Here is a 25734-nt window from a genome sequence, read left to right as displayed (position 1 = left end):
AACGGTGCACTTCATGAATAACAACGATACAACGCAATAAATTTGTTTAATATATAATAGATTTATATATCATAAGATGCTGCAGAAAAAGCACAAGTCAGATGTTACAATTTATGAAATCAATGCAGTCACAGTAGGATGTGATGGGTAAAAAATACACTTAAGACAATCTCAACCAGTCTTTTTCCATTAATTCCACTCTTGACCTGAGGAGGGCGAGGACAGACGTGTCCACTCAGTTTCCCGATACTGGCTGGAGACTCTACTGCTGGGAAGTGAACCCATGACGCATCTGAATCAGAGACAGTTATTTTTTTAAGAATTAATATCCCCGCTTTCACAAGGGTTAGGGTTAGCTGCTGTTCTTCTGAACTGCTCTTCCGTTCAAATACAAGCTCGTCACATCAGCTTCATTAGCACACACCGAGCTCATAACATGGTACCGCAAAGTAAACCTGGTTTTAGACTGATACACACATATGGCAAAACAGGATTTGCGTTGGATCTTCCCTCTGTATGGCACCGCAAGCTGGCCCTGGGATCACAATCTGTGCTGCTCTCGTCTCAATAGTGCCTCATTTTGTTCCACCGAGAAGGAAGTGAGACACGTTCTCATAAACAACAAAGGTTATGCAGCAGGCTGGAGTGACCCGGATCACGTTGGGGATGATCCCTTTGTAGAAACCACGACCTCCTTCATTCCTGCAGAGAAATAATCAAATAAACCATCCAACTTTACACACACTTTTGTTTTTGCAATAACAACCGATCCGAAAATTTGTTCAGTAATTCCAGATTATGTTTGGAATGGCTGAGTGAAGGTAATGTGAGTGGAAGTGTGTAATACCTCCATGTCCGTCTGACAACATCAATAACTCCAGTGTAATTATTATGCTGGTCCTGCAGGCGAGCTCGCACCACCTGATACGGGTAGGTCGTGACCACAGCAAATATTTTTGATAACGCCGCCATTGTGATATATTCCAGTGGATTCTGTTCACATGGAGAGAAAAAAAGATGGAAATAAGTGAACACAGCAAACTAGGACAAAAAACGATGAGTAACTGATGGGCTCCTTCTTATTAATTAAACATTTACAAGCTTTTTGCCAAGGCTTGAAAATGTTTCCAGACCCATCTGTGGCTTGTGGGGGTTACTGACTCACCAGCTTCACATCTGAAGAGACTTTCTTGTATTTGTTGTAGTCTCTCTTGAGCTCTTCGTAGGCCATGAACTGCAGCGCTCCGTGAGACGTACCGAACAGACCGGGAACGTAACCCTGTGACAACATCACGCTTTTTCAAGTCAGACACCATCAGTGTCACATGTCCACAGCACAATCACTGTACATGCACCCTGATATAAAAGACCTAATAACAGGTTGTTACAACTACTTACTGAGGAATCTGATAACAATTCCCTTACCTGACTAACCGGAATTTAGAAAGGGCAAAATGAAGGAGCTGAACTAATACTTTGAATCCTGCATGTTGGATAGTAAGATAGAGTGCCATCTAGTGGGCATTGTGACAACTCCACTACCTTACATGGAGGTACAAAAATACATTGGTGTCTGACCTTATATAGCCCGCGAACTCCCTCACCGCGGTAGATCTTCACCAAAGCATCCACCATCCCCTTGTACCGTTTACTGGTGGGGCCATCGTTATACTGCAGCACCAGCCGGGTCTTGGTCACCCATATGGGGTTAGTTATGGTGAGTGTGAGAACACCTACACACAGAGGGGTTGGAAATGAGTACAATTTGGTAAGTATGTGCAGACGGGAAACACTTTCAAAAACAGTCAGGTCCGTATGTATTTGGAGCCTCTAAAAGTGAAGGTCTGTGTATAAAACGACTCCAACTCCTGCACCCTTCACTCCATTTTGATGGAAATACCCTGAAATGAAAGCAGACTGTCTCCACTGAACTACATCCTGATTGTATCATTTCAAATCCACACGGATGTGACTGTATATTCACTGGATACTTCATTACATACACATAAACACACGCAGCTGTATTGTACAAACAATGACTCAACTCTGTGAATCCTCTGCAATAACTGGTGGTCTGATGAGACACACAATCTGCTTAACGTCTGACCAAAACTGTTGTTACTTTTCTCATCACTGTCCTATGTGACGTCTCCAAAAGCTATTTGGAGTGAGGAGAGATGGAGGTGTGGACTGCTGTGGAGGCGCCCTACTCAATAAAAAGACACACAACATTGATATTTTGAAGTCTTTACACAACACATTGTTTTATCATTCACAGTCCCGAATAGAAAACGGTGAACTCTTGAATATAATCTCTTGAATAGAATCTCCTTTGGCAGCAGCAGTAATCGCTACCAAATGTTTCCTGTAGCTCTTGATCAGAGTTCCAAACCGGTCTGGGGGATATTTAGCCCATTCCTCTGCTCGCTTCCCTCCCATTCTTCAATGAGCAGAGCAGATTCTGGCAGTAACCAGACCCAGTGCCCTATTTTCTTTTTCTTTTTAAAACACGTCTGACTCAGTTACCTTATTGAGAAGTGAGGAGGAAATACTGACAATGTTTATCAATTCTTGTTTAAATTTTTTCTTAATCGTCACTTCAAGTTGAGATTGAATCTATCTACTGAATGCAATTTAGATGAAGATCAGAACACACCTGCTAGAGAAAAAGTGTTATAGCTTCTCTACTTCTCTTGCAAGTTGCCAGTTAAGGTTAGCTCAATGCATTCTTGTGTAACTGTGAGTGTGTCCTGAGTGTGTGTGTGTGTGTGTGTGTTTGTGTGTGTGTGTGTGTGTGTGTATAGCAGTGCTGGACAGAGGCGGCACTAACCTGCTTGAGCTGCAGACACCAGATGTTCTGCGGCGCTCAGTTCAGTTTGCCGGCCTTCCTTTGTGTACGCTTTGATGGCGTTGTAGCTGTGGGGAACGATAAGAGTCGGAAATAAGGAAAGCCAGGTGAGACTGTAACAGACTTCAAAGTAAATATGATAGTTAGATTCCCATCATTCCTTCTAATTATGTCTTTGTTTTGACCATAAAGAGAGACAAGATTAAACATTTCCTGCTTTAAGTTTTATTTAAGAAGGTAAAGACAAAAATAAGTGTATATCCCTGGTTCATACTATTACTTACAAAAAGAAGTAGAGACCCCAAGATGCTCCAGCACCCCAGACATTGGGTGTCACTCCTTGGTAGAGTCCTCTCAGTCCCTGCTGCTGCCACACACTCTTCATACAGTGTAGAATGCCACTGTACTTGGGTCTCAACTCCAGCCCGTCACTGACTACATACAAGGAAATAAGATAAGTTAAGATAAGATTAATTTTTTTTATTATCCCCAGTGGAAATTACTGTGTACTGTACATGGACAAGCCCTTCACTTTCGGTTGGGTGTGGTACTCCCCAGTGTCACATTTCAAAAGTGTGTAAATAGTTCTGAGTGCACCGAGGCATGTTGAGCTCAACAAGTTGACGTCTAAGGGAAGAAAACCTCAAAATACACTCAAATAATAAGTTGGTGCACAATTCCATCATCACTGCATTATACATTTGAGGGGAGGATTGCATCCGCCTCCGTGATGGGTGATAGATTATCGATCTGCAGAACTTCAAATAGCTTAAAAATACCCCACCAATTCGCAAATAACCAGTCATTTAGGAGAGATGACATATATTTACCTGCAAATCGGATTTTGACCAGGTCCAGCGGGTGGAGCACCAGTGTTGATGCTACTCCACCACTGAGCCCAGCGATCAGGTTCTCCAGCTTCACATGGCTAAGGACCCGCTGGATATGTCCGCCTATTGAGACAGCGGCTGGTTTGCTGTAAGGCTTCGTCTCTGTAGCGTCAACGTTACCGTCATTTGGAGAGGAGCTCATGTTTACTGAAAAGCTAACTTAGTTAGCTCACGTCAGCTGTGTTTACAGTGTGTGTCTAGCTAATTTACTTTACAGCAGGCGGGAGAACGCAAATGATCGGCGCAGGGCTTAGATGACGTAAGTTTGGCGATAGTGTTGATCCCGTGTGAGGTCTCAGTTCCCAATGCACGCTGATCATTTGTCCATGTTGTTGACATGTGGTGGTACATCACGCTTCAAGTCACCCGGTGCCACCCACAGCTCGACCTTGCTAGTTACTATGGGACTACCACTTCCGCAGTCGCCCTTCAAAATGAAACATCTGTGATTGTATTTTGTGCAACGTTTCACGTACCGACACATACTACGAGTCAATGCATTTTTTTTGTAATCTGGACACAGACGTCTGGGTAAAAAACCGATATGAAATTAAATTTACGGAATTATATCTAAGATCCACAGCCTTTAACCCTACATTCCATTTTTAAAGATATCCATTCCAATTTAACCGCATTTTAACTTTTATTGTTATTTTATCTTGCTGGTATATGTCGATTCTTTTTTTTATTTTCACATTTGTTTTAAATATGAGCTCTTTGTATTTCCGACAAAATCTCGTCTCTGCTCTAGTGACGCAACCGGAAAAACTAGATATCCCACAATGCAACGCTCCCTACAGCCTTCACTCGGCTAGTACACACATGGCCAGACAAAACAGTAAAAACTGTTATTCTTATTAAACGATAACTGCAGCTGCATATTTAAGTTTGAATTAATATCCTTCCGCCACAAAATGAAAGTTAAAGTTCTCTCCAGGAACCCGGATGATTATGTCCGGGAGACCAAATACGATATTCAACGAGGTAAGTTGTAAACATTAAGCTAACGCCAGCTAGTTTGCTAACCTCGCGAGCTCCTCTAACTCGAAACCTTATTTAACGATGGCAGCGGTATAAATGAGTTCACTCTGTCAATAACGTGTTTAGTCAGTTTATCATCAGCGAATCCATTTGAACTGTGTGTTGTTAGTCCCTAGGAACTATGACCCGAGCCTGCATCCGTTTGAGGTGGGCAGGGAGTATACACGCGCCCTGAACGCCACAAAGCTGGACAGAGTGTTTGCTAAACCTTTCCTGGCCTCCCTGGATGGTCACAGGGACGGGGTCAACTGCATGGCCAAGCACACCAAGAGCCTGTCCACCCTGCTGTCTGGCTCCTGTGATGGGCAGGTAGGCATTGCACATATTATAAATGCATAACAACCTGAAACTTCCATTTGAGTTTCTATCAGTTAGTGATTGCATAATGATATTTACTATGTTGGTATTGTCTGTTGTGATCCTCAGGTGAAAGTGTGGAATCTGACCAAACGTGAATGCGTCCGCACACTCCAAGCACATGAAGGTTTTGTTAAAGGAATGGTTGTCCGTTACTGTGGCAATTCCTTCTTTACGGTAAGCGCTGCCCTTTCACACGCGTGAGTGTTCAGAGTTATTAGTCCTTTTTTTCGGCTGACCTGTCATACAGTGTGTGTTTGACACCTTCGTGTGATACTGTCGCAGGTTGGTGATGACAAAACAATCAAGCAGTGGAAAATGGAGACACCTGGATATGGAGAAGAAGAGGAGCCACTCAACACTATTCTGGGGAAGGTATGTATGCTTTGCTGTTATATGTTGTCATTATCAGTGATCAACTGTTATCATAATAGGACCGAAACATTTGCTGATTCTTACCTCGTATGCGGTTTTTATCTTTATTTTTGCAGTAAATTGAAAAGGACAGAGCCTTTTATCTGATCAACCAACAGGATAATGACGCTTTCATTGTACATGTTAGGGATGAATCCTTTGTGGTTTCACGCTATGGAGGCGTTCTTATTTCCAGTTTTATTTAACTTAACCAGAAGAAACTGAGTATTTTGGTTTAGCTGTCGATTAGAAGCAAATGTCTATCAGTGTTGTAAAATGTAAACGCAAGGACATTTAACTGTTTATCATAATGCTCAATTTATCCACAAAACACAAATGTGAATACAACCCTTAATTAATATACAGTTAAGTACTTAGTTGATCATACACATGTAATAGTTGTGTTAGAGTGGTCTTGCATTTAGAGACCATCTACTTGAAACGGAGCACATGTTCAAGTTTCATCAATCATTGATTAGCAGCTGTATTGACGCAGCTCTGGTTGAAGGGAGACACAGCTGTGATTGCAACAATACATTTCTCTCTCACAGACGGTGTTCACAGGCCTGGACCATCACCAGAAGGACAATGTGTTTGCCACGTGTGGCCAGCAGGTGGACATCTGGGACGAGCAGAGGAGCAGCCCCATCCGCTCCTTCAGCTGGGGTGTAGACAGCTTCAGTGCTGTGCGCTTTAACCCCGTGGAGGTAAAGCAAATACCATGGACAGGCTGAATATCAGTTTGTCACTTAAGTCTTTGGAAATCTGTGTATGTTGAAATGATTCTACATTCTTCAGACTGAACTTCTTGCAAGCTGTGCCTCTGACAGAAGTATAGTGCTGTACGACATGAGAGAGTCAGCACCACTTAAAAAGGTTTGTTTACACGGTTCAACTATGCAGCACCTCCCTTTCTTTTTAAGGATCTACCATATTCAAATGTATTTTCATTTGCCTCTTTAGGTTATCATGACTTTGAGGAGCAACACAGTTTGTTGGAACCCTATGGAAGCATATTACTTCACATGTTCAAATGAGGACTATAAGTGAGTGGAGAGACTTTCATAGCCATCCATCATTTTGAGATAAATACTGCAGAAATGTCCGTAATAATTTGGACGCCTTGTTTTGTCTCATCAGCCTGTACACATACGACATGCGGTTCCTGGACCGGCCGGTCACGGTGCACATGGACCACGTCTCCGCAGTGCTGGACCTCGACTATTCTCCAACCGGGAGAGAGTTTGTGTCTGCCAGTTTCGACAAGACCATCCGTATCTTCCCCAAGGACGCCGGGCACAGCAGGTCAGTATGGCCGCTAACTTGTGCCACAGTGATGACCTCATGTGTTATTTGTAATGGGTGGAGGCGTAAGTGCAGATTTTCTCCATACTTTTAACTTGTGTTTGTTTCTAACTTTTTGTTTGTTTTACAAATTGTTAATTATTCTTAATGTACTGATAAGAAGGCAGTTACCTAATTGTGCTTTCGGGGGACTGTACACCTGAAGTATTAGGAGATGATTCAGTGTGACTGACGTGTTTATTGCCACATATTTGCCTTGAGGTGATGAGGAGTTACTGGTAAACACCAACTTAATGGGATTACAATGGTGACTTTTGATGGCGACTTCCTGGTGGTAAACATATTGCAGTTATGACTTTACAAGGAGCACCTGAACGCACCATCAGTCTGAGTAAATGGGCCTTCTCATGTAGACGGGAGGAGACTCTGGCTTAACTAAGCCTTCAGAGCCTCCAGAGGATCCTCCATCATAGGACGCTCCCTCAGGAACAATCCTCAGAGGAGGTCGCAGGCCAAATGTTATTTTCCGGTGTATAGTTTCTATACTTGATTGGCGTAGCTGCTATAAATGTTCTTTGAGGGCTTTCACTTAAACAGTAAAGCCAAAGAAGACCTTATTTTAATATTTAGTCTGTTTTTTCTTGTCTTTTTCGAAAAACAGGGAGGTCTACCACACCAAACGCATGCAGCATGTCATCTGCGTCAAGTGGTCAGCAGACAGCAAGTACGTCCTGAGCGGCTCCGATGAGATGAACATCCGTCTGTGGAAAGCCAACGCATCTGAGAAGCTCGGTGTGGTGAGTGTTGTCTTTCGCCTCTTCGAATGACCATGAACAGGAAACGGGGCCCAGAGTCATCGTGCGTGGTTCAGGGCGCAGGCTTGGGTTCATCGGCCATTCTCTCACTCTCTCCCATTCACATAGTTTTCAGCTGTCTGTGATTGATATTTGAGTTAAGTTACAGCTTATCGATGTGTAATTCCTAATCACAGTGTTTGAGTAATACATTAAATCTAAGCCTGACCTTGTTTTATGACATAGCTGCGTTCTTCAGTAGCTGTGGTGGCTCTGTGCCACCTCAGCAGGGTAAGAATGGGCGAATATGGCAGGAGCTGATGCCAAGTGCTCTGATGGATGCTGACTTAGGATAGAATCACTCTCAATAAGTACATTGTACCGATTGGCACAGCGGCCTCAGAGGCAGACGGAAGTCTGAAAAACTCTGAAGTGCAGTTATTCCACCGATCACGCAGAAGCAGTGTTTCCAGACGACTTTCCTCCGACCGAACCGTGAGCGTCACATGTGTTATAATCAGATAATGTGGGCTGAATCGGCACAAACGCCGACTCCAACGCCCCAATTACTATTTATGGATGAATAATAAAGATCAGTGGCATCTCGTGAGTCATCTCCAGCTGCCATCTCTCATTCTTAATCACATCCACCGTTGCTTATTCTCCTTAATGCAGCTTTAGAGTGGAAAATTGGCCAACTTTTGGCACTCGCTTCACTCTGGGTATGTAAGGGAAGATTTATCCGCAGGCTTTGCACTTAAAGAGATCAGACGAGCCCTGCTCCTATCAGCAGTTTGAATCGGCCAATCACTTAAAGCAGGCCGCTCTGAACATAATGAAGCATTAACAATCAAGTTGTACTGAAAGGGCCTTTAATTATCAAGAAATGCTGAAATGCTGAATGGAGGCTTTCTCGCCGTCTGAGGCCATCACACTGGACCGATCATGACTTCTCTATCAGCTGCTGCATCTCATTTGCGGTTTTCTTAGAACTTTTAACGCAATAATCTTTTGTTCCAAACCAGACCTCGTTTTTTCCTACAGTTCAAGACCTCGAAATACAACGAACACCGAACACAAACTCACTATAATTAGAAGTGTAAAGAAATACTGATGGATCATAACACACATGATTCTGCCTTCATTTTTAGTAACTTGTGTGGGGATTTCTCACAGTTGCATTACAGTTTCTCCCACCCAGGCTCTCTATAGCTGTGTGTAGTTCACTTGTTGAGCCGCAGTATCTCTGCACCCTGCTGCCTGTGCGCTACACTCACACTTGTTTAGCAGCACTTAGTTCCAAAGCTGGGTAGACCAGCAACCCCTGGAAGTGTGTGTGTGTGTGTGTGTGTGTGTGTGTGTGTGTGTGTGTGTGTGTGTGTGTGTGTGTGTGTGTGTGTGTGTGTGTGTGTGTGTGTGTGTGTGTGTGTGTGTGTGTGATTACGTTGGATTGTAAAACGGAGATCATCAGTCAAAAGGTGGCTATTTGTGGAATAATGCGTTGCGAAATCTTTGATACATTTGATGTTTTTGAAGATGATTGAATGATTATTGGCGACAATTGCTATATTGCGTAATGAAAATAATCTATAGATTAATCGACTAATCGGACAAATAATCTGTAGATTAATTGTTAAATAAATCATTGTTAGGTGCAGCGCTACTTCAAAGTAAGCGCCTGATACCAGATACACATCAGGCTCACCGGCTCCTTTGGCTCTCTGGGCTCCGTGTTGCTCACAATTGTATAAACGGTGTTAGCGGGCCAACTGTGTGTGTCCAGTGCGAGTAGTTTGATCCAACAAGATCAGCATCTCACAGCTCTTCTCCGACAAATTGAATCTGAGAAAAATCATTGCTTTTAATTAGAATAAAAGCCAGGAGGAGGGCGCACTAAAGGAGGCGCAGCCAAGAAGAGTCTGGTGAATTTTATGGGGGAGGAGGAGGAGGAGGAGGGAGTTTGTTGCGCTGGTGTCTTCACTTTTAAACGAGCATTGATTCCGTTTTGACCGTGCAGGTTGTCAAGCTGAAGTTACTGCTTACTGTAGTAGCCAGCGTTTTATGATGTGGGCCAGTGTACCGTAAGTGTCGCCAGGTGCCAATGGGTTCCTTCAGACGTCTCGGGGCGAAACCTACCTCTGGTCCTTACAGCAGGTGCTTGAGTGTGTGTGTGTGCATACCGCCTCTCAACCCTTTCTACTGTCTTTTTTTGTCAGAAATGCACAGAACAGGGGCGCTGCTATGCTCTCAGTTACACCATTTACAGTCTGTAGAATAATATAACATCATAAGTTTAATTCTGGTAACCAGGGCTCTGACTCGTCTCCAGAGGGAACATCAACAGTGCAGTGTCAGCAAGGTCAGCCAAGTGTTCTTAGCAGGCTTGCTCGGCTGTTCAGTGGAAAAACCCGGAGCTAACTGCTGAGAAGGTTGTTTGTCACCGTAGAAGTTGAAGTTCTTAGCGACAGTTGCTGCTTTGAAAGCGGAGTGTGTCCGATGGCGTTTTCTCAAACAAAACTCTAACCTGTTCACCTTCTCCTCCCCGCCGTCACACAGCTTTCACCCAGAGAGAAGGCGGCCATGAACTACAACCAGAAGCTGAAGGAGAAGTTCCAGCACCACCCGCAGATCAAGCGCATCGCTCGCCACCGTCACCTCCCCAAAGCCATCTACAGCCAGACCAAGGAGCTGAGAGTCATGAAGGAGGCTCGCAGCAGGAAGTACGTGCTCACTCTTTCTACCACATCAAAAAATAGGATCCAAATTCAGCTCACACCGCCCGTACATTCTGCGTCGAGAGCACTGACTCATAGTAACTGGAACCTTGTTATCGATAGAATCTTGACTCCAGCAGAGTTTAATAATAAAGATGTCCAAGGGTTTTCACAACAGCAGGTGATTTGTACGCAGGCTGTACATTTGAGTGTTATTTCTTGGACCTGTGAAACCGGAATGGCTTATTTACTAAATATGTCGACGTTACGGAGGATATGAACGATACTAAAGCGAGCTAGACGGACTCCGCCGCCGCTGCTGCTACGAAAGCTTTTGGCACACGTCACAAGTGCAGACACATTCACCACCCATGTTTTTAGCACAATTTACCTTCTATCCCCCCCGAGCTTTGCTCAGGGGTATGATGACGTCCCCACTCTGACATGGATCTCTGCCCCGCCCGAGTCTGACCTATGCAGCCACACCAGCCTAATGAGAAATAGCTTGGACGGGACGAGATTGTCCCCCGTGACTCGGTCTCGATAGGCATTACAAACTCATTTACAGCTTGTATAGTGGATTGATTGGCCCGGTTTTCCCTGCCGTTGCGATGATTCATGGCTCGGTCTGTGGCTCTCTTTGTGTCTTTTTATACACCAGCACGTTTGCGATGCGTCAGACATTCACTCCGACTGTGAATGATTTACTATCTGTGGGTTATGTATTATTTTCGGAGCACATTACTGTAGTCGGTGACGTAGGTGTTGGGTCAACAGCACCTTTCTAATCTCCTAGTCATTCTCTTCCTCCTCTGTTTGCCGACCTCTGCCTCCACCCTTCGCCCCGTCCTTCCTTGAACCTTCTCGCCCGCACATGTTCCTGTCATTCATGACTTCCCTTTGTCTTCCAGGGAGAGGAACGTCCGCAAACACAGCAAACCTGGATCCGTTCCGGTGGTGTCGGAGAAGCAGAAGCACGTTGTGGCCGTGGTCAAATAGAAAGAGGTGGAGACTCGTTGGCTGCCTATCGAAAGTTGAGATTGAAGCCAAGATCGCACCCACATGGGGACATTTTAACACACATCTGGCTCACAATAAACAGTGCTGCGTCTTGTTAATGTACAAGAGACTTTGGAGTGACCAGTTCTTCTGGGTTGAGAGACAAACATGTTGTTTTGTGTACACGGACAACACAACAGGTAATACATTCACCTTTTGTCACCAAGGCAACCGCTTGTTTTATGGTGGAAGATGGATTTGCCATTGTTTAGGATTTGATTAAACCATCCATACCCAGATCTGACGTGGGTGTTGTGTGATAAGAATGAACGACTGAGAGAAGGTTGAAGTTGAGCAGCTGGTCATCTTTCATTAACGTCCACATGATCCAATCGTTATGATCAAATAAACTAATGAGTATCAAGTATGTGTACATGTTCTTCATATTCTCATTCCATATTGGTCATATTTTCATACATGATATACAACAAACATGCTAAAGTGAAATGAATCTGTTGTGGTTCTTTAGAATTTAGTCATTAACATCTTTGCAACCCATTTTACATCTTTGGTCTTTCATTTAGAATCCGCATTTGTCAGGACAGCATAAACTGTATATGCAGATGTATTTATAATAAACTTTATACATGAAATTTGGAAAACAAACTTGCAAAATCATTGAAAGTTGTTTTTGGGACATCGCACTTTTGACTTGTTGATCTCTACATAAGTTGTAGTTTACTGACTGCTGCCCTAATGAGATAGAGGTGCTATCCTCTTAGTCGCTGCACTGTGCGTGTTTCAAATCCTATCAATGCTGCAGCCTGAACAATGGGGTGGGAATTGGTAAGTTCAGTAATAAATGTTGGGCTTGGTCACAATCAGGATTTCATTAATGATGATTTAACGGTAACCCAAGCAACATTTTTTTTTTTTTTTTTTTTTTTTTTTTTACAAATTTCACTTTCATTGCCAAACCCCTTTCTAAGCAAAACAATATATAAATAAAGAACAACACTAATATTTTGAAGTTATACCCACACAGAAGTACACAGTGTACACCTGAGAGGAAGTGGAGTATTTTTGCACATAAACAAACCATTTTCCATCAAAGGAGAATAATCCCTCACATTATTTTTTTGGAATAATTTGCAGCAATAAATCAAAGGTATAGTTTTCTGTATTGATCCTGTGCAGAGTCCTCATACCACTAAGGATACTTCAAGTAACACTGGTGGTACACACAGCATGGTTTGAAAACCACCGTGTACTTTGTTCGAGAAAACAAAATGACCAATCGAGATTTCAAAGCCAAAAAAAAACAAGTTTGCCACAAAATGTCAAACAGTTCACAGCACTACAGTAAGATAAGATACTTTATTAATCGTCATTTCGCTTAAATCGTCAGTAAGTTTAAGATAATGGGTTTGTACTGTCCAGAAATAAAGCTGACGAGCTTTTCTCGCATACCTTGTGTGCTGTTGTGGGCTTAATTAGTAACTGTCACTTATCAATACGGAATGTTTATAATGGAACAAAGCCCGCAGGGAGCCGGTCACACCTGGCGCTATTGTTAGTGCTCATATGCTGTTTTTATCTCGCCTCTTCACATTTCCCTCTCATCGTGGCTCTGATCTGCTTATGAAATATGCATGTTTCCTGGTAGAGCGCCGCTCCACGCGCGTAGATCCGGTCCGGGTTTTGCGGTTTCTATGTGCCTGCTGTCAATGAACATCCAGCGCGTCCTCCCCGCCGCTCGCCTTTATTCTTCTACGTAATTCCTATCGCCCCGCCTCTTCTTCCTATCTGGATTTTTTTTTCATTGCATCCATTTTTGTGCATTTAAGAAATCTCCAAGAATTACCAACCTGGAGGAAAGCGACAAAGCAGAGTGACAGAGGAGGGTTAAAGACTCGAAAGGAAAACAAACAAGGACGGATCGGGCATCGTTATTCCAACATGAGAGTGAAGCCTTTCTAAAGGATGGCAGCGATGGGTTAGACAGGATTTAACATGACTGCAAAATAAAAGGCAAGAGCATTTTAATCCCATCTATTCTTCTAGTTCTTACTCCAGGATGGAGGTTTAAATGGAATACGAGTTACCTGAAGGTTGTAGCCTCCAGCCTTTACGCTTTTATTGTAAGAACTGTCTATTTCTAGTCTTGAGAATTCTTACAATTTGGAATATAACGTGCCAAATTGTGAGTTCAGTTTACAATGTTTGGAATATAGCGTATTCCCTGTGTGCAGGAAGACACACGGCTCTGTAGGCTGCTGCATATCTGATATCTCTATCATAAGCGTTTGTGCTGACCGCTAATAGACGAATATGAAGCCTGTAATTAATATTTTGACGCTTATTTCTGCAGCAGAGTGTAATTTGTGCATGGCAACTCCTCACCAAGATGTCATGCCGTGTGTAGCCACGGTGGCTCCTGTTGTAATCCTCCCACCACAATGTTCAAATATTACCCAGAATGCGCCTGATTGACGACAATCTTCTCGTTTATTCTATTCTTCATTTCTTATTTCCTTTTAGCAACTGTGTGTAAAGATGTCTGCTCCACACGGCCCCCAGGGCGGCCCTGGCCCTGCTGCTGCTGCTGCTGCTGCTGCCTCAGCGGCCGGCGCCATGCCGGAGATGCCGGACCTTAGCCACCTCACCGAGGAGGAGAGGAAGATCATCCTCGGTGTCATGGACCGACAGAAGAAGGAGGAAGCGAAGGAACAGTCGATGTTGAAGTAAGAACCTGGGCTGACGGGGAGAGCTGATGGTGATGTCAGCCATGCTGTATGAACCCCTGCTGTCGTGGGTTGTTATTACCGTGTGAATTTCTATAATTGTCTCTCTGTGAGATGCTGGTGGGTCATGTTGCCTCTTGACATCCAAGCCAAAGCTAGTTTATGACACAAAGGTCACGCTTTCCTTTTGATCATTATTATCTCTTCGCTGCCCCTTTGGAAAACACTTTACGGTTGAGGATCATTTATAATGCGGCACACACTCCAGCTTTTTCCCCCCACTTTGTATAGCTATATAATGGGTTGGGTTAGCAGCAACGGGCGCCATTTTCACGTAAAAAGCACGCCAAATTGCTTAACCTTTCCCCACGAACGTCACTGAGATTACTCAATATGAAACTGGAAAGATAATTTAAGGTGTCCTTTGTTGTAATGGCGCATACACAGCGTGTGCATGTGTGTGTGTGTGTGCGTGTGTGTGTGTGCGTGTGTGTGTGTGTGTAATTTCAACGATAAGTGTCGGCTGATCCGGTCGCTTTTCCCTGCTCCTCTTGTGTACAGATGTCGCTTGGAGCGTTTCAGCACCACGGCGCTGTCCACTATAGGGTTTAGTTTTTAAGGTGGACCGGAGTGTTTCCACAATCATCGGCTTTAATCTTTACTGCATGGGCCATAACTCAACTTTATGGTTGAATATTACACTCCTGCCTCCTCCCCTAGTTATAAAAACATCCTCAGCTGATGTGGTGTTAATTAAAAATTGTTTTGAACTTCTTGGGGAAGCCAGGGTAATAAAGAAAGAGCGATTTCGGGAAGGTGGCCTTAAATGTTCACCTCTTGTTGATTTTGTTGTAGTTTGCTTTCCTCAGTGCATATGCATGCATGCTCACGAACCACTTTTATAACAAAGCAAGCTGGTCCAGTGTTAAACAGCTACATATATCACTATCTATCACATCTTGTACTGGTTTCCCTCTGCTTTGACACTTTTATATAAGTGCGCTATAAATATTACTTGACTATATTGTGTCCTGCCTGTTTGCAGACGAAGATACCCGCTCAGTAAATCCATCCAGGCTTGTGCTAGAGATCGGTTTTAGTTGCTGCTTGCAGGTGTACAGGTGCTTCCAAGGCATGGCCAGTGACTTTGGTGTGATGGATGTGTGCCTGTATCACTGGCAGCTTTTTAGAAGCATTAGAGCTGTTGTATTCCACCATCAAGTAAATATTTGCACTAAGGCATCATTCCTAATGGAGAGGAAGTTGTGCAATTCCTACCTAGTGCTGCATGGTAAACATGACTCATGTACAACACACAGCTACCCCAGCTGCTGCGGTGCATGCTGTGTGAATCATCCAGGCCCTTTCTGCCTCCCCTCTCATTTTACTGTCACCCTTCTCTTACACACCCATGAGTGTTTTTCCTATTTGTCATTCTCTGAGGTATAGGGTTTGTCAGTTTTAGTCACTCTTATTCTTACAGTGATGCCAAGGCCTTGTCATGGACAGACATGGCTGTTCTTTGCTATGGGCAGGGTGAATGATTGACTGTCTCACCTTAACGTCATTTAACCCTGAGTGCATTCTACCCAAGCTGATGGTATATGAGACGGTCGGAGGTCAAAAAGTCCTTTGTGTCGATTGCTTGGATGGTAATTTGCATACGAATTATGTTTCCAGTGCGGCTCGCTTCCTGCATGCCTCTGTAACTTGGGGTCTTATCTCACTAGCAGTTCCATTCTGCAGACGTGTTAACAGCTATAAAATAAAAGAAGTGGATTTAGCACCAAGGACTATGGCTCAACATTCAGGCTCAGATTTGTCAGTTAAATGTGCTGGAGACCCTTGAGTTTTTTTTTGTGTGTGTTAATTTGATTCAATAAAATCACTGTTTAATATAGAAAAGCATATTTGTTTAATACTCTACCCATATGCACAAGGTGACTAATAATGAGTCATCAAGCTAACGGGAAATCCCCATCATCTTTACCTATGACTCACACCAGCATAACATAACCTGGAGCTGCATTAAGATGCTCTGCCGTGGCATAAAGGTATGAGCACAGTAGGTTAACTTGCCACTGGCCGGTCTGTAACATTCCCACTGTGTTAGAACCAAATGCCCACACTGCAATATCCATCCCTATGACCTATGCATCTGCACTGTGGCAGTCACTGTCCGACCCCACCGTGGCTTTGATGGTTATTTGGAGAGGTAGCAGTTTGAACATCAAAGTGCGTAATCTAACTGAGGGAATCCTGGGAGGATGGAGGGATGGAGGAGAGAGGAAGAGAGGGCGAGAGATAGAGAGAAGCCTCCAGCTGCAGGGCTTGCCAAGTTGCTGTCATCTCACTGGAGGTGCTTCAGAGTGTAGATGGAAATCCAGTGTTGCTGATTCCAATGTTATTTGTTCCTCTTCTCATTCGTACCAGGCCTGTGTGATTGTATCTGCATGTGTTAAGTGTTGCAACAACGAGGATTCTAGTTAGAGCGGCTGTTTCCTCAAGTCCACTGTCACGGCCGGCTCAAATGCCGGGACGAAACACAGGGGAGAGAGTCAATAGTGTTGCAAACAAAGTAAGCAGTTATTAGCGAGCACAATTCCAAAACACAGCAATACTTCAGGATGATTTAGGCCCAGGTGCTTCTAGTTGCCTCATTGACAGCCCCGCCTACCTGAAACACGTGAACATACAGGCACTATACAACCACAAGACTGTCACACCACACAGATGTGCTTGTTATTGAAATAATGCAGGTTATTCTCATAAAGAATGTTCACTGTTCGGCTCCAGGTACAGCATTACACAGTGTACCGGAATTGTCGTTAGCTCAGCTTTCTATGCATCACTGAGTCTGTGAGCAGTACAGTAATGATGGGAATGGGACCCTCACCCCACCCCAACCCCAGCCACCACCCATACTCCCTGTTTCCCTAAAGGCAGGCATCAGCTGCCTGTGATGGGGTGACCCACATAACGCCCCGGGCTCCACTTCTCCTTTGTCCCTCCTCCTCCAGTTCTCCAGGGCTGCTTCCTGGTTCTGCTTGGTGGCAGTCAGAGGGGTCAGGTGGCGATCATTCTTGTTCTTTTTCTGTCATGTAAACCTCTTGCACACGTTGCAAAGTGCGCACACCTCCACATCTCAGTTGTTGTGATTAAAAGGTGGTTAAACTACGACTCTGGTGTGAATATTCCTACCGGGGCTTTGAACAGTCTAAGTAAGGACATTTGAAGTTAGGATTTCCCAGTTACTCCCGTCTGATACTGTACAACGTATGCAGGAGGGACTGTGTCATTAGCCCAGGGACCATCTTTGACAGTGCTAATTATACCAGCTGCTCTGTAGGAGGGACTCCCAGCGAGATGCAGCTATTCCAGGCCTCTGAGATGTCTGCTGCTCTGCCATTTATTTGGGCACCCCCACTTTTAGTGCCACAGATCATTTATGTAGTGTTTCCTGTTTGTTATGGCTGAGAACATAATGAGCATGAGGGCATTTAGTTGTTTTTGGACACTTTGCAAATATGTTTTTGCTTGTTATTTTACTCAATGGCACAACTATACACACTGTTTACGTTATCTGTGATCCAAATGTAAACAAAGGGGATACCCAGCTGCAAACTGATCACTGCTACTGCTCACAAGTTGAGCAGTAGGTATTTGTATACAGTCACCAACATTGGAGAACAACTCAATCTAAGTTTAGTGATTCCTGATTATTTTAAAGGTTTGCTTTTATGATTTTAAATATAACAGGAAAAAAGGTGAGAAACACAAAATGATTTTCGATCACTAAATGAATTTCACTATTGTGACTTTATTATCTATTTACACTTCTTACACTGTAGTAACGAAAATTACATGCGCGATTGTAAGCTTCCTTTTCTAATTGTATTCAATCTTTTATTGTCATCAGTATCTGTGAAAGTGAATTGTTTACACAGCTAACCAAGGAGTTTATTTGGTATCTTTTTTTGTGATCGACATTTCAAATAGACTGGTTTGCTGCACCATTGTGAACAGGATTCTTTAAGCCAAGCCTTCATTTCTCTGTAATATGAGGTTGTAAGCAGGAAAAAGACGTGTGATGTTCCTTATTAGCGTGTAACACAGTTATGCTGTGTGTGTCCAACATGAGAGCGCTGACCTAGAATTAGCTTTGATTGATTACATCCCATTTCCTTCCTCTGCACACACAGGCACAGACACACCCATTCTCTCCTTTCCCCTGTCCCCTGTCCTGGTCATTTATCTGGTAGAGCTAGAGAGCTCAGCATACCAGCTGGGGTTAGAGCTGCAGAGACACCCTGCGTCCCTGGAGGCTACAGGATCTCAGCCCCTATAAAAGAGTGAGCGTGGCCTAAGCATCTGAGTGAGAGAGAGAGAGAGAGAAAAAGAGAGAGAGAGAGAGAGAGAGAGAGAGAGAGCGCTCTGAAGCTTCCCACTGGACAATACATATGCCCCCCCACCCCCCTTTCTTTCTCTCATACCCTAGCTGGCACATCCATGCTCACTTGCCTTACCATGCAAAGAGCAGATTCTGTCATGAGCATTTCAGACCCCATCCCCCACCACCTCCCCTGAGGGGGGGAGAGAGGGGAAGAGAGAACGAGAGAGAGAGAGGATGTTGTCTTGATTCTGTGAAGCTGAATACACGCCAAATGAATACATCATCATGCTGATTAAAGCTATATGTCGGCATGTTATGGAGTAGATTGGCTCAGATGGGCAAGAAACAGATATGACTGATTAAAAAAAAAAGATTTTACATAATATTTTGTGGTTTAGTGAGTTTAGTAAGGACTTTTGCTGCTTTTCTGTTGGTCAGTTTTGTTTTAAACTACCAGCCATTAACCACTTGTCATTCTCTACACTTTGACCTCAGTCTCTTTTTATCCTCTATATCTTACAAAATGGTCAGACCCCTCTTAACGGCTTTCCAGCTAACTGGCTAAGAGTAGACAGGGTTAGGATAGAGGAGACGGGATAGGAAATGAGAGGAGAGGAGGGGTGTGAAGAGAAGAGAGGACAGGAAAGGAGAACCGAACATCAGAGAGAAAATGAGAGGAGAGACATTGACGTCTGAGATGCTATCAGGTCTCACTGCTGATATGACAGCCTCAGTCCCCATTGACCGAGCAATCAGCCTGCCATCTCCCATAGCCTGCTATTCTCCTGCACGGCACAGCGCAGCAGCAGGTCCTATTGTCTATAACGCTTCATTCTAAATAACATCTGCATTCGTCAGCATAGGTTTTATTCTCTTCTAGGCTCTTATCCCTCAAGTTTGAAGGGATTTTCCTGCCCCTGGCTGTGTGATTTGAAATGCCCTTGGCAATACATGACTGTGGGAAATGTTTCAGAATCAGATTGTGGTAACAAGTACAAGAGATGTAATGTAAATATAGCACACAGCGCAGTTAAATTGAAGAGTGTTCCCATTTTAATGCATACATTAACTAATTGGCCACAGATCCTTGAGCAACAGCATTTTTTGATAATTAATTGCATTCAAACACTTAACATTTGCTCTGGTTAAACTCATAAGCATGGTGGATTTTTCTTGAGTATGCAGGATGTAATAGGCCTGAGATAGGACATTTGCAGTGTGGTGGTGCTGTTAGCTGATAGAGAAGTTGGCTTGATTCACATCCATAGAAGCATCGTTCCTGTACTTTCCCCAATCCTGATTTATGTCAAAGTCCCCTGTGCTGCAAAAGAGAGAGAGAGAGCTCAAAGAATGCGATGCAACCTGTCACTCTGCCTGATTATAGAGACGATAACAAATACATAAATAAATGCCACATCAGCAGCTATAGTGATCCTGGACTGAGTCAGAGAAGAACCAAACCTAATCACACATTACTCCACTCCTGGAGCATCTGGCTTGTTATTACATAAGCACTCCCAGCGTGCTTTGCAGGGACAGGAGCGACACAATGCACGGAATAAAAACAGAAATACGGATAGAGGCGAAGAAGCGTTTACAAATGTGTACAATCGATACATATAGGTTAAAAGAGATACATGGACAATGCCAGGAGTAAGTAGTGTTCTTCAGCCAACCAGAGCAAAAGCAGGAGAAACGTGAGAGTGAAAGGGAAAGAGGGGACACTTTATCACGTTTATTGCCCATCCCCCATCCCCATCATCCATGGTGAGAGTCAATGTAGAGGAAGATATACAGCATCTGACCCTCTGAGGGAAGCCTAGTGCTGCTTAGGAACACACATATGTGCTTGCTGTGTAGAAGATCAGGCAGCTATGATGTGAAATGTACATTTTGGAATGTTGCATGGTCACACAGCTGTGCATGAGAAAGTAAATTATAAGCCACTGTAAATTGCTAAATACTTTAATGAGGTTTATCTTGAAGTGTTAATGTACTATTCAAAGCTTCTTGCTGTATTCAGGTCAATTCAGACACAGTTTTGAGTGTAAAGGGCAAAGTGAGGAGCTGATGGGACAGTACAGTACAGTCTGCTGCTGTACATGGCTACAGTCAGAGAGGTGTGCTGCCTTGTTCCCCCTGTGACAGTCCCTCTGGGTTTGTTTTATGAGTGTTGAACCCTGGAAGGTCGGAGAAAAGACACTTTTCTATTCTGTACGACAGAGTTCTCAAACCAAGCACCTTCTGCAGCTGAGGTTACCTGAGGTTTCTCCCTGAATTTCTTCCAATTTCCCCTTTTTGAATCATAATCTATGTGAAATATCCTGCCCACTCGACTCTCATATTTACTATAAACCAGTGTTACACTTTAGTTGTTCATCAGAATGGAAACGTCTGAAGCCAAGGCCAAAAGAACACACTGAAAATTCCATTCTTGTGTGAGGTTGAGACAATAAATGTGTTGTGTTTGTGTGTGCATGTTGGCGTTAAGCAGTGGGATAAGACTAATAATACTAGTGTGGGAGAATGTTGTTGTGAGTATTATTAAATCATTTACTGTAGTCTGTTGTTCTGTTGCCTCTTTTAATGATGCAGCATAACTTCTTCCTCGTTGGTGTGCATGCGTGCAGAGTTTGTGTTTCCTCTCATAACACAGCAGCATTTCATCAGCTCTCAGTACCTCTCATCTGCACTGAGGGTTTGGAAGAGGAGTAACTTGTATGACTGAGAATTTAACTGAGACAATCCATAAGTTATCAAGAAAAACAGTAAAATGCTCCTTTGAATTGAAATGATTTGAGCCACACATTACACATTTGAATTACACATTTGAACCATAAATGGATTGACTCAGGAGAGGAGCAAGTGTGTTAAACTACAGACATTCTGACATAAACACATTTACACTGTCAGTGCGGATGTTTGCTCTGTCGTAGAGGTTCTGTGTTAGAAATGTTGACGCTGTGGAACGACTGTGAGAAGAATCACTGTGAAATCTGTCTTCATTCACTGCCTGTCCATCACTGTCACCAGATCCTCTTGTCTCTAAAATGTGCGTACGCTTGGATCACTTGTCGTGCCTGGGTGTGCATTGTCATGTAAAGTTTGTTTTTATAAATCCCAAAGTTTGCACAGAGAGTGACGTGCGCACATTTCGAGCCTCATTTATTGCACACACACCAGTATAAACCAGGTCCCTGGTGTAGTCTGTGTTTTGACCACAAACCCTGAACTTAAAGGTGTTAATTGCTGGTGCTGTACAGTGATGTCTGATTATTTGGGGTTGTGTGTGTGACTACACTGCAGCTAGATGGTGAACAAGTGAGTGAGAGAGAGAGAGAAGGAGCTGCTGAATGGCCTGTTACTATAGGTGGGACGTGGCACTGGTTCACGTCATGCTGATTGCACTCAAAGAGTGAGAACCCTCACGCTGTTAGTTGGACTATTAATAGTGAAGACATTCAGGTTTCTGCAGTGGCTGGCAAGCAGCCAGGCATCTAAACAGACAGCCAGGCAGGCAACCAGGCCTGTCATTCAGCCACCCAGGAAAGACACGGAACAAGCGCCAACAGCTGCTGGGATAGAAACCCTCACAATAAGAGAACAGATCTATTAATAAATTGGTAGTTTCATGATAATGTAATTTGATGCAATCAATGATTGGATTATAATGAAAGTATTTGAATATAGAAAATTAATTAGTTGATTTATTGATTAATCCATCAACACATTCACTCTGAAATGTTACATAATCTAGTCTTTCCCGAAGACATGAACTCTTACTAAAGAGTGTATTTATTAAAGCCAGAATCAAACAAATTCACTAAACCTGTGGATTATTCATTACCAAGTTGCAGCAGAGTGACCGGCCACAGACAACAACAAACCTCTCAGGTCTGTGGCGTCACACTGTGCTTGATTAACATCTCGCTGACTCGTGTGTTGGGTTTGTTATTGCAGGACAGATCACACATTTATGATGATTTTAAATGGAATCTGGTGAACTCACCAACCGAGTTGTATGTTTGAGTTGAAGCAAATTAAATCAAAACAGTTAACAGAGTAAATTAAGTAAATTGATTTAATTCTGCAGTGTTCTGTTCTGTTCTGTGTTAAGAGTTCTAATCAGCCAGTGTAAGTGATAACAGCTGGGAGCATTTAGAACATGTGACAGTCACATAGGGCTCAGTTTTCTAATTTTGATTAAACACACCTGTGGAAAACAAGCTATTGTTTGTGTGCTCACTTACTAGCTTTCTATTACTTTTCAGCAGCTACATGATGCCAGATGGAGAAGTTGTGAATGGTGAATTGGTGGTGAATTTATCCTACTAATAACTGCTTGTCATCAGTAACATAAAACAAACATAATATAAAGCACAGTGTCCCCTTTAAATGATTATAGGCTAAAGGTTTCAGCAGGCTAGACAGGCATTTGTCCCAGACTGTAGACGTTAAGGTATTTGTTGAAGTGAGTGTTGGGCTTCTTCTGTTTTCTGTAACACAACACGAGAACATTTAGGCTCACCATGGAATACTCAGACACTTTAAATGGGCCATCATAACCAAAGCTCCTGCCTAGAAAAGGTATTCTAACATGTACATTCATCTAAATTGTGGCTTATTAAGGTCTGTGAGTATAACAGCTTATTTTATATGTGATTGTTTGTAATGATGCTGTCAAATAAACCCAAATGAAGGTGAAAATAAAAAGAACATCATTAACAGAAGCCATAACTTCATGTTCAATAGGCCTTGCCCTTACTCGCCTGCACTCTCTACTCCGTGTGTGAGCTGGTGTATTTACTAGCAGTAGTTTACACAGAGTGCTCTAATCTCTCGTTCTCTCTGTGTGTGTGTTTGTGTGTCTGTCCCTGTTCAGCTCATTCAGGACTCAGCTGGTTGGAGCAGGTGCAAGCTTGTGACTCACACACGTGCACATTGCCCACCTTAGTCCTTCTATTAGGCCATTGTGTGGCCAAAATCTGATGCTTTATATAAACAAATGCACCCAACCCTGGATTCATCCTGCACACACACACACACACACACACACACACACACACACACACACACACACACACACACACACGCAAGGCCGCGCACCCGCTTACACTTACTGTACTGTACTCACAAACATTAGCTGTGTTGTGGCCTCTCGACAAAGCAGTGGAGCACATTATGTAACACTCGTTTGTTGGTGATTCTGTTGGAAACTTTTACGTTTGCTTATGCAATTCCTGCTCACATCATACAATTGTTACTTGGTGGGTAGTAGTTTTTATATATTCATAGGAAACTTGTTTTGACATATTATTAAAAAAATAAATCATATTGCTGTCAGGTGCCATCATAGTGCATACATTGATAATTGTTCTTAGAGCTCCAGCAGGGATCAGTGTTCAGTAATGTCACAGTGCTTTATATACTGTATATATACAATAGATGTGGATGCTGCTGCTGTAGGTAGAGAGGCAGCCGACCGACATAAATAGGGTGGATAAAGAGCAGCCGTTATGACGTCACTAATGCAGCCGTGGTCCTTATATAACCACACTGTATGAACACAGCATTCAGACACTACTATGTAACACACACCTGACCACACTGTGCAATATGTAGAGTAAAGTAAAGCCCTTACTCATATTGCTTAGGGCTAAAGGTGGCTTTGTGAGAGTTTTCAATGCTTTTTTGAGGGATTCAGTATGGTGTGTGTGAGTGTGTGTGTTTGAGTATTTATGGTTGCTTGGTTTACGCAGTCTACCATGCATAACCTACTATCTGCGATCATCGTGGAAATAACAGTGAAGAGGCCTGCCTGTGTTTTATCCTCATTGTATGACATCGACTGAGAGAGAGGTAGAGGGACAGCAAGCACGAGAGACAGAGAGACAGAGAGACAGAGAGAGAGAGAGAAAGAGAGACAGACAGACAGACAGACAGACAGACAGACAGACAGACAGACAGACAGACAGACAGACAGACAGACAGACAGAGTTAGAGAGAGAGAGAGAGAGTGAGACCGAGGTTGTGATCCCAGGATTGTGCTCCTCCACTGAAATCCAATGGAGGATGTCCCGCTAATCCTTTAATATCACTCGTCCCACTGAGATACTGCCACCATCGCCATGGTGATGCAGACACGGCCCGGACGTGTATCAGCATAGTAGTAGGCTGGCATGGGATGGGGGATGGGTAGTGTGACCATAGAAATCCTCCTTTGTGAAACATAAATACTTACATTTTAAGCTTTATTTCCAGTATTTGCTGGATTGGCTGTGTTTGCTGTGGACAGCGAGTGGAAGCTTGGTCGTCTTATTCCTGAGTGGGCAGCTGCTCGGATGGTTGGTGTGCTGGTTGGCTTTAAATCTGTGTGAAGAGGCGACTTATGCAAGGGAATCCTTTGGTTTGGGATTTTTGCAGCAGTCAAAGTTGAACAGATCTTTCTGCCAGGGACAGATGTTGAGGGGCAGAAAGCTCAAGTTAATATGTTGATCTATCTGTATGCTACATACTGTAGCTTTTATTGCATGTCCCTGTGTTGTCTGTCCTGTGAAACCTGCAAACCAGCCTACAAAGTAGGAAATCACAAAATTTGGATATGCCTGTTCACCGCTTACAGGCAACAAACGCATAATGTAATAACTTTACAAGATACAACAACCATATGTCCTTCTACAGCAATATTTTAGCAATGTAATGGGCGTAACCTGTGAACACAGAGGTGATATCAGGTTGCTGTTCTTTATGTGCCTGTGTACACTTTATGCAGTTTAGTTAAGCGGGCTAATAGTGACGTGCTGTAATGATGAATTGGGACAGGAAGGAGTAGAGCAGGCCGGGCTAACAATAGCCAGGGTATCTATTACCTCTCTATTGTTAGCCATGGCCAGGCTATTATTATAGCTGAGTGAGACAGAGACTACAGACTGCAGTTTCATGTGCAACCCACCTACTGCTCCCTAAGACTCGAGCCACAACAGCGTCAACCAGACAGTTTGTACGTGGCTGAGGACGGGAGCTGAGGCTTGAATAGCGGTGGAACTTGAATGAAGGCTTGGAAAGGACCGTCACTGCCTCGACAAAAGTAGCATTCAGCTATACGCAATGTCCCTGCATTAGTTTTTTCAGCTGATGCTCTTAATAATAACTTTCATGGTAGTTTTGTGGATTAAACCTGAGATCTTCCATTTACATGATGGTCCATGATCAGAGAAACCAGAGTGGGTGGTGAT

At 43.4% G+C, this 25734-nt stretch overlaps 3 protein-coding genes across 4 annotated transcripts in view; 2 read left to right on the top strand and 1 right to left on the bottom strand.

Annotated features, from left to right (window-relative positions):
* Positions 1–41: 41 nt before the first annotated feature.
* LOC143001012 (solute carrier family 25 member 32-like) lies at positions 42–4132 on the bottom strand. The gene is made up of 7 exons (XM_076150552.1): positions 3679–4132; positions 3133–3283; positions 2831–2916; positions 1579–1733; positions 1166–1279; positions 848–993; positions 42–702 (listed from the first exon to the last, which is right to left on the bottom strand). The coding sequence occupies exons 1-7, from the start codon at positions 3878–3880 to the stop codon at positions 576–578; spliced, it is 981 nt and encodes a 326-aa protein (XP_076006667.1). The 5' UTR covers positions 3881–4132; the 3' UTR covers positions 42–575.
* Positions 4133–4526: 394 nt separating this feature from the next.
* Positions 4527–12015, top strand: dcaf13 (ddb1 and cul4 associated factor 13). Its single transcript, XM_076150523.1, has 11 exons — positions 4527–4722; positions 4889–5088; positions 5206–5313; positions 5422–5511; positions 6102–6257; positions 6349–6426; positions 6514–6596; positions 6691–6855; positions 7517–7652; positions 10206–10369; positions 11275–12015. The coding sequence occupies exons 1-11, from the start codon at positions 4653–4655 to the stop codon at positions 11360–11362; spliced, it is 1338 nt and encodes a 445-aa protein (XP_076006638.1). The 5' UTR covers positions 4527–4652; the 3' UTR covers positions 11363–12015.
* Positions 12016–13918: 1903 nt separating this feature from the next.
* rims2a (regulating synaptic membrane exocytosis 2a) overlaps positions 13919–25734 on the top strand; it is a 126432-nt gene continuing 114616 nt past the window's right edge. Inside the window, exon 1 of one of the 2 annotated variants that reach the window (XM_076150535.1) lies at positions 13919–14106. In XM_076150535.1, the coding sequence (XP_076006650.1) occupies positions 13919–14106 (188 nt within the window). The remainder of the gene's footprint in view (positions 14107–25734) is intronic. The other variant, XM_076150536.1, reaches the window with a different exon arrangement.

This window comes from Genypterus blacodes, unplaced genomic scaffold, assembly GCF_046128005.1.
Source record: "Genypterus blacodes isolate CSIRO-AG114 ecotype Tasmania unplaced genomic scaffold, CSIRO-AGI_Gbla_v1 ptg000052l_1, whole genome shotgun sequence".
Classification (NCBI taxonomy): Eukaryota; Metazoa; Chordata; class Actinopteri; order Ophidiiformes; family Ophidiidae; genus Genypterus; species Genypterus blacodes.
This window is presented reverse-complemented; position numbering and strand designations above follow the sequence as displayed.

Excerpts from the sequence above, each read along its gene's own strand:
- dcaf13 (XM_076150523.1), top strand. The coding sequence starts at position 4,653 with ATGAAAGTTAAAGTTCTCTCCAGGAACCCGGATGATTATGTCCGGGAG. Across the intron at positions 5,314-5,421 it reads GTGGCAATTCCTTCTTTACG|GTTGGTGATGACAAAACAAT; the intron begins GTAAGCGCTGCC and ends ATACTGTCGCAG. Across the intron at positions 10,370-11,274 it reads AAGGAGGCTCGCAGCAGGAA|GGAGAGGAACGTCCGCAAAC; the intron begins GTACGTGCTCAC and ends TTTGTCTTCCAG.
- LOC143001012 (XM_076150552.1), bottom strand. The coding sequence starts at position 3,880 with ATGAGCTCCTCTCCAAATGACGGTAACGTTGACGCTACAGAGACGAAG. Across the intron at positions 1,280-1,578 it reads GAGTTCGCGGGCTATATAAG|GGTTACGTTCCCGGTCTGTT; the intron begins GTCAGACACCAA and ends ATGTTGTCACAG. Across the intron at positions 994-1,165 it reads TCTCTTCAGATGTGAAGCTG|AATCCACTGGAATATATCAC; the intron begins GTGAGTCAGTAA and ends CCATGTGAACAG.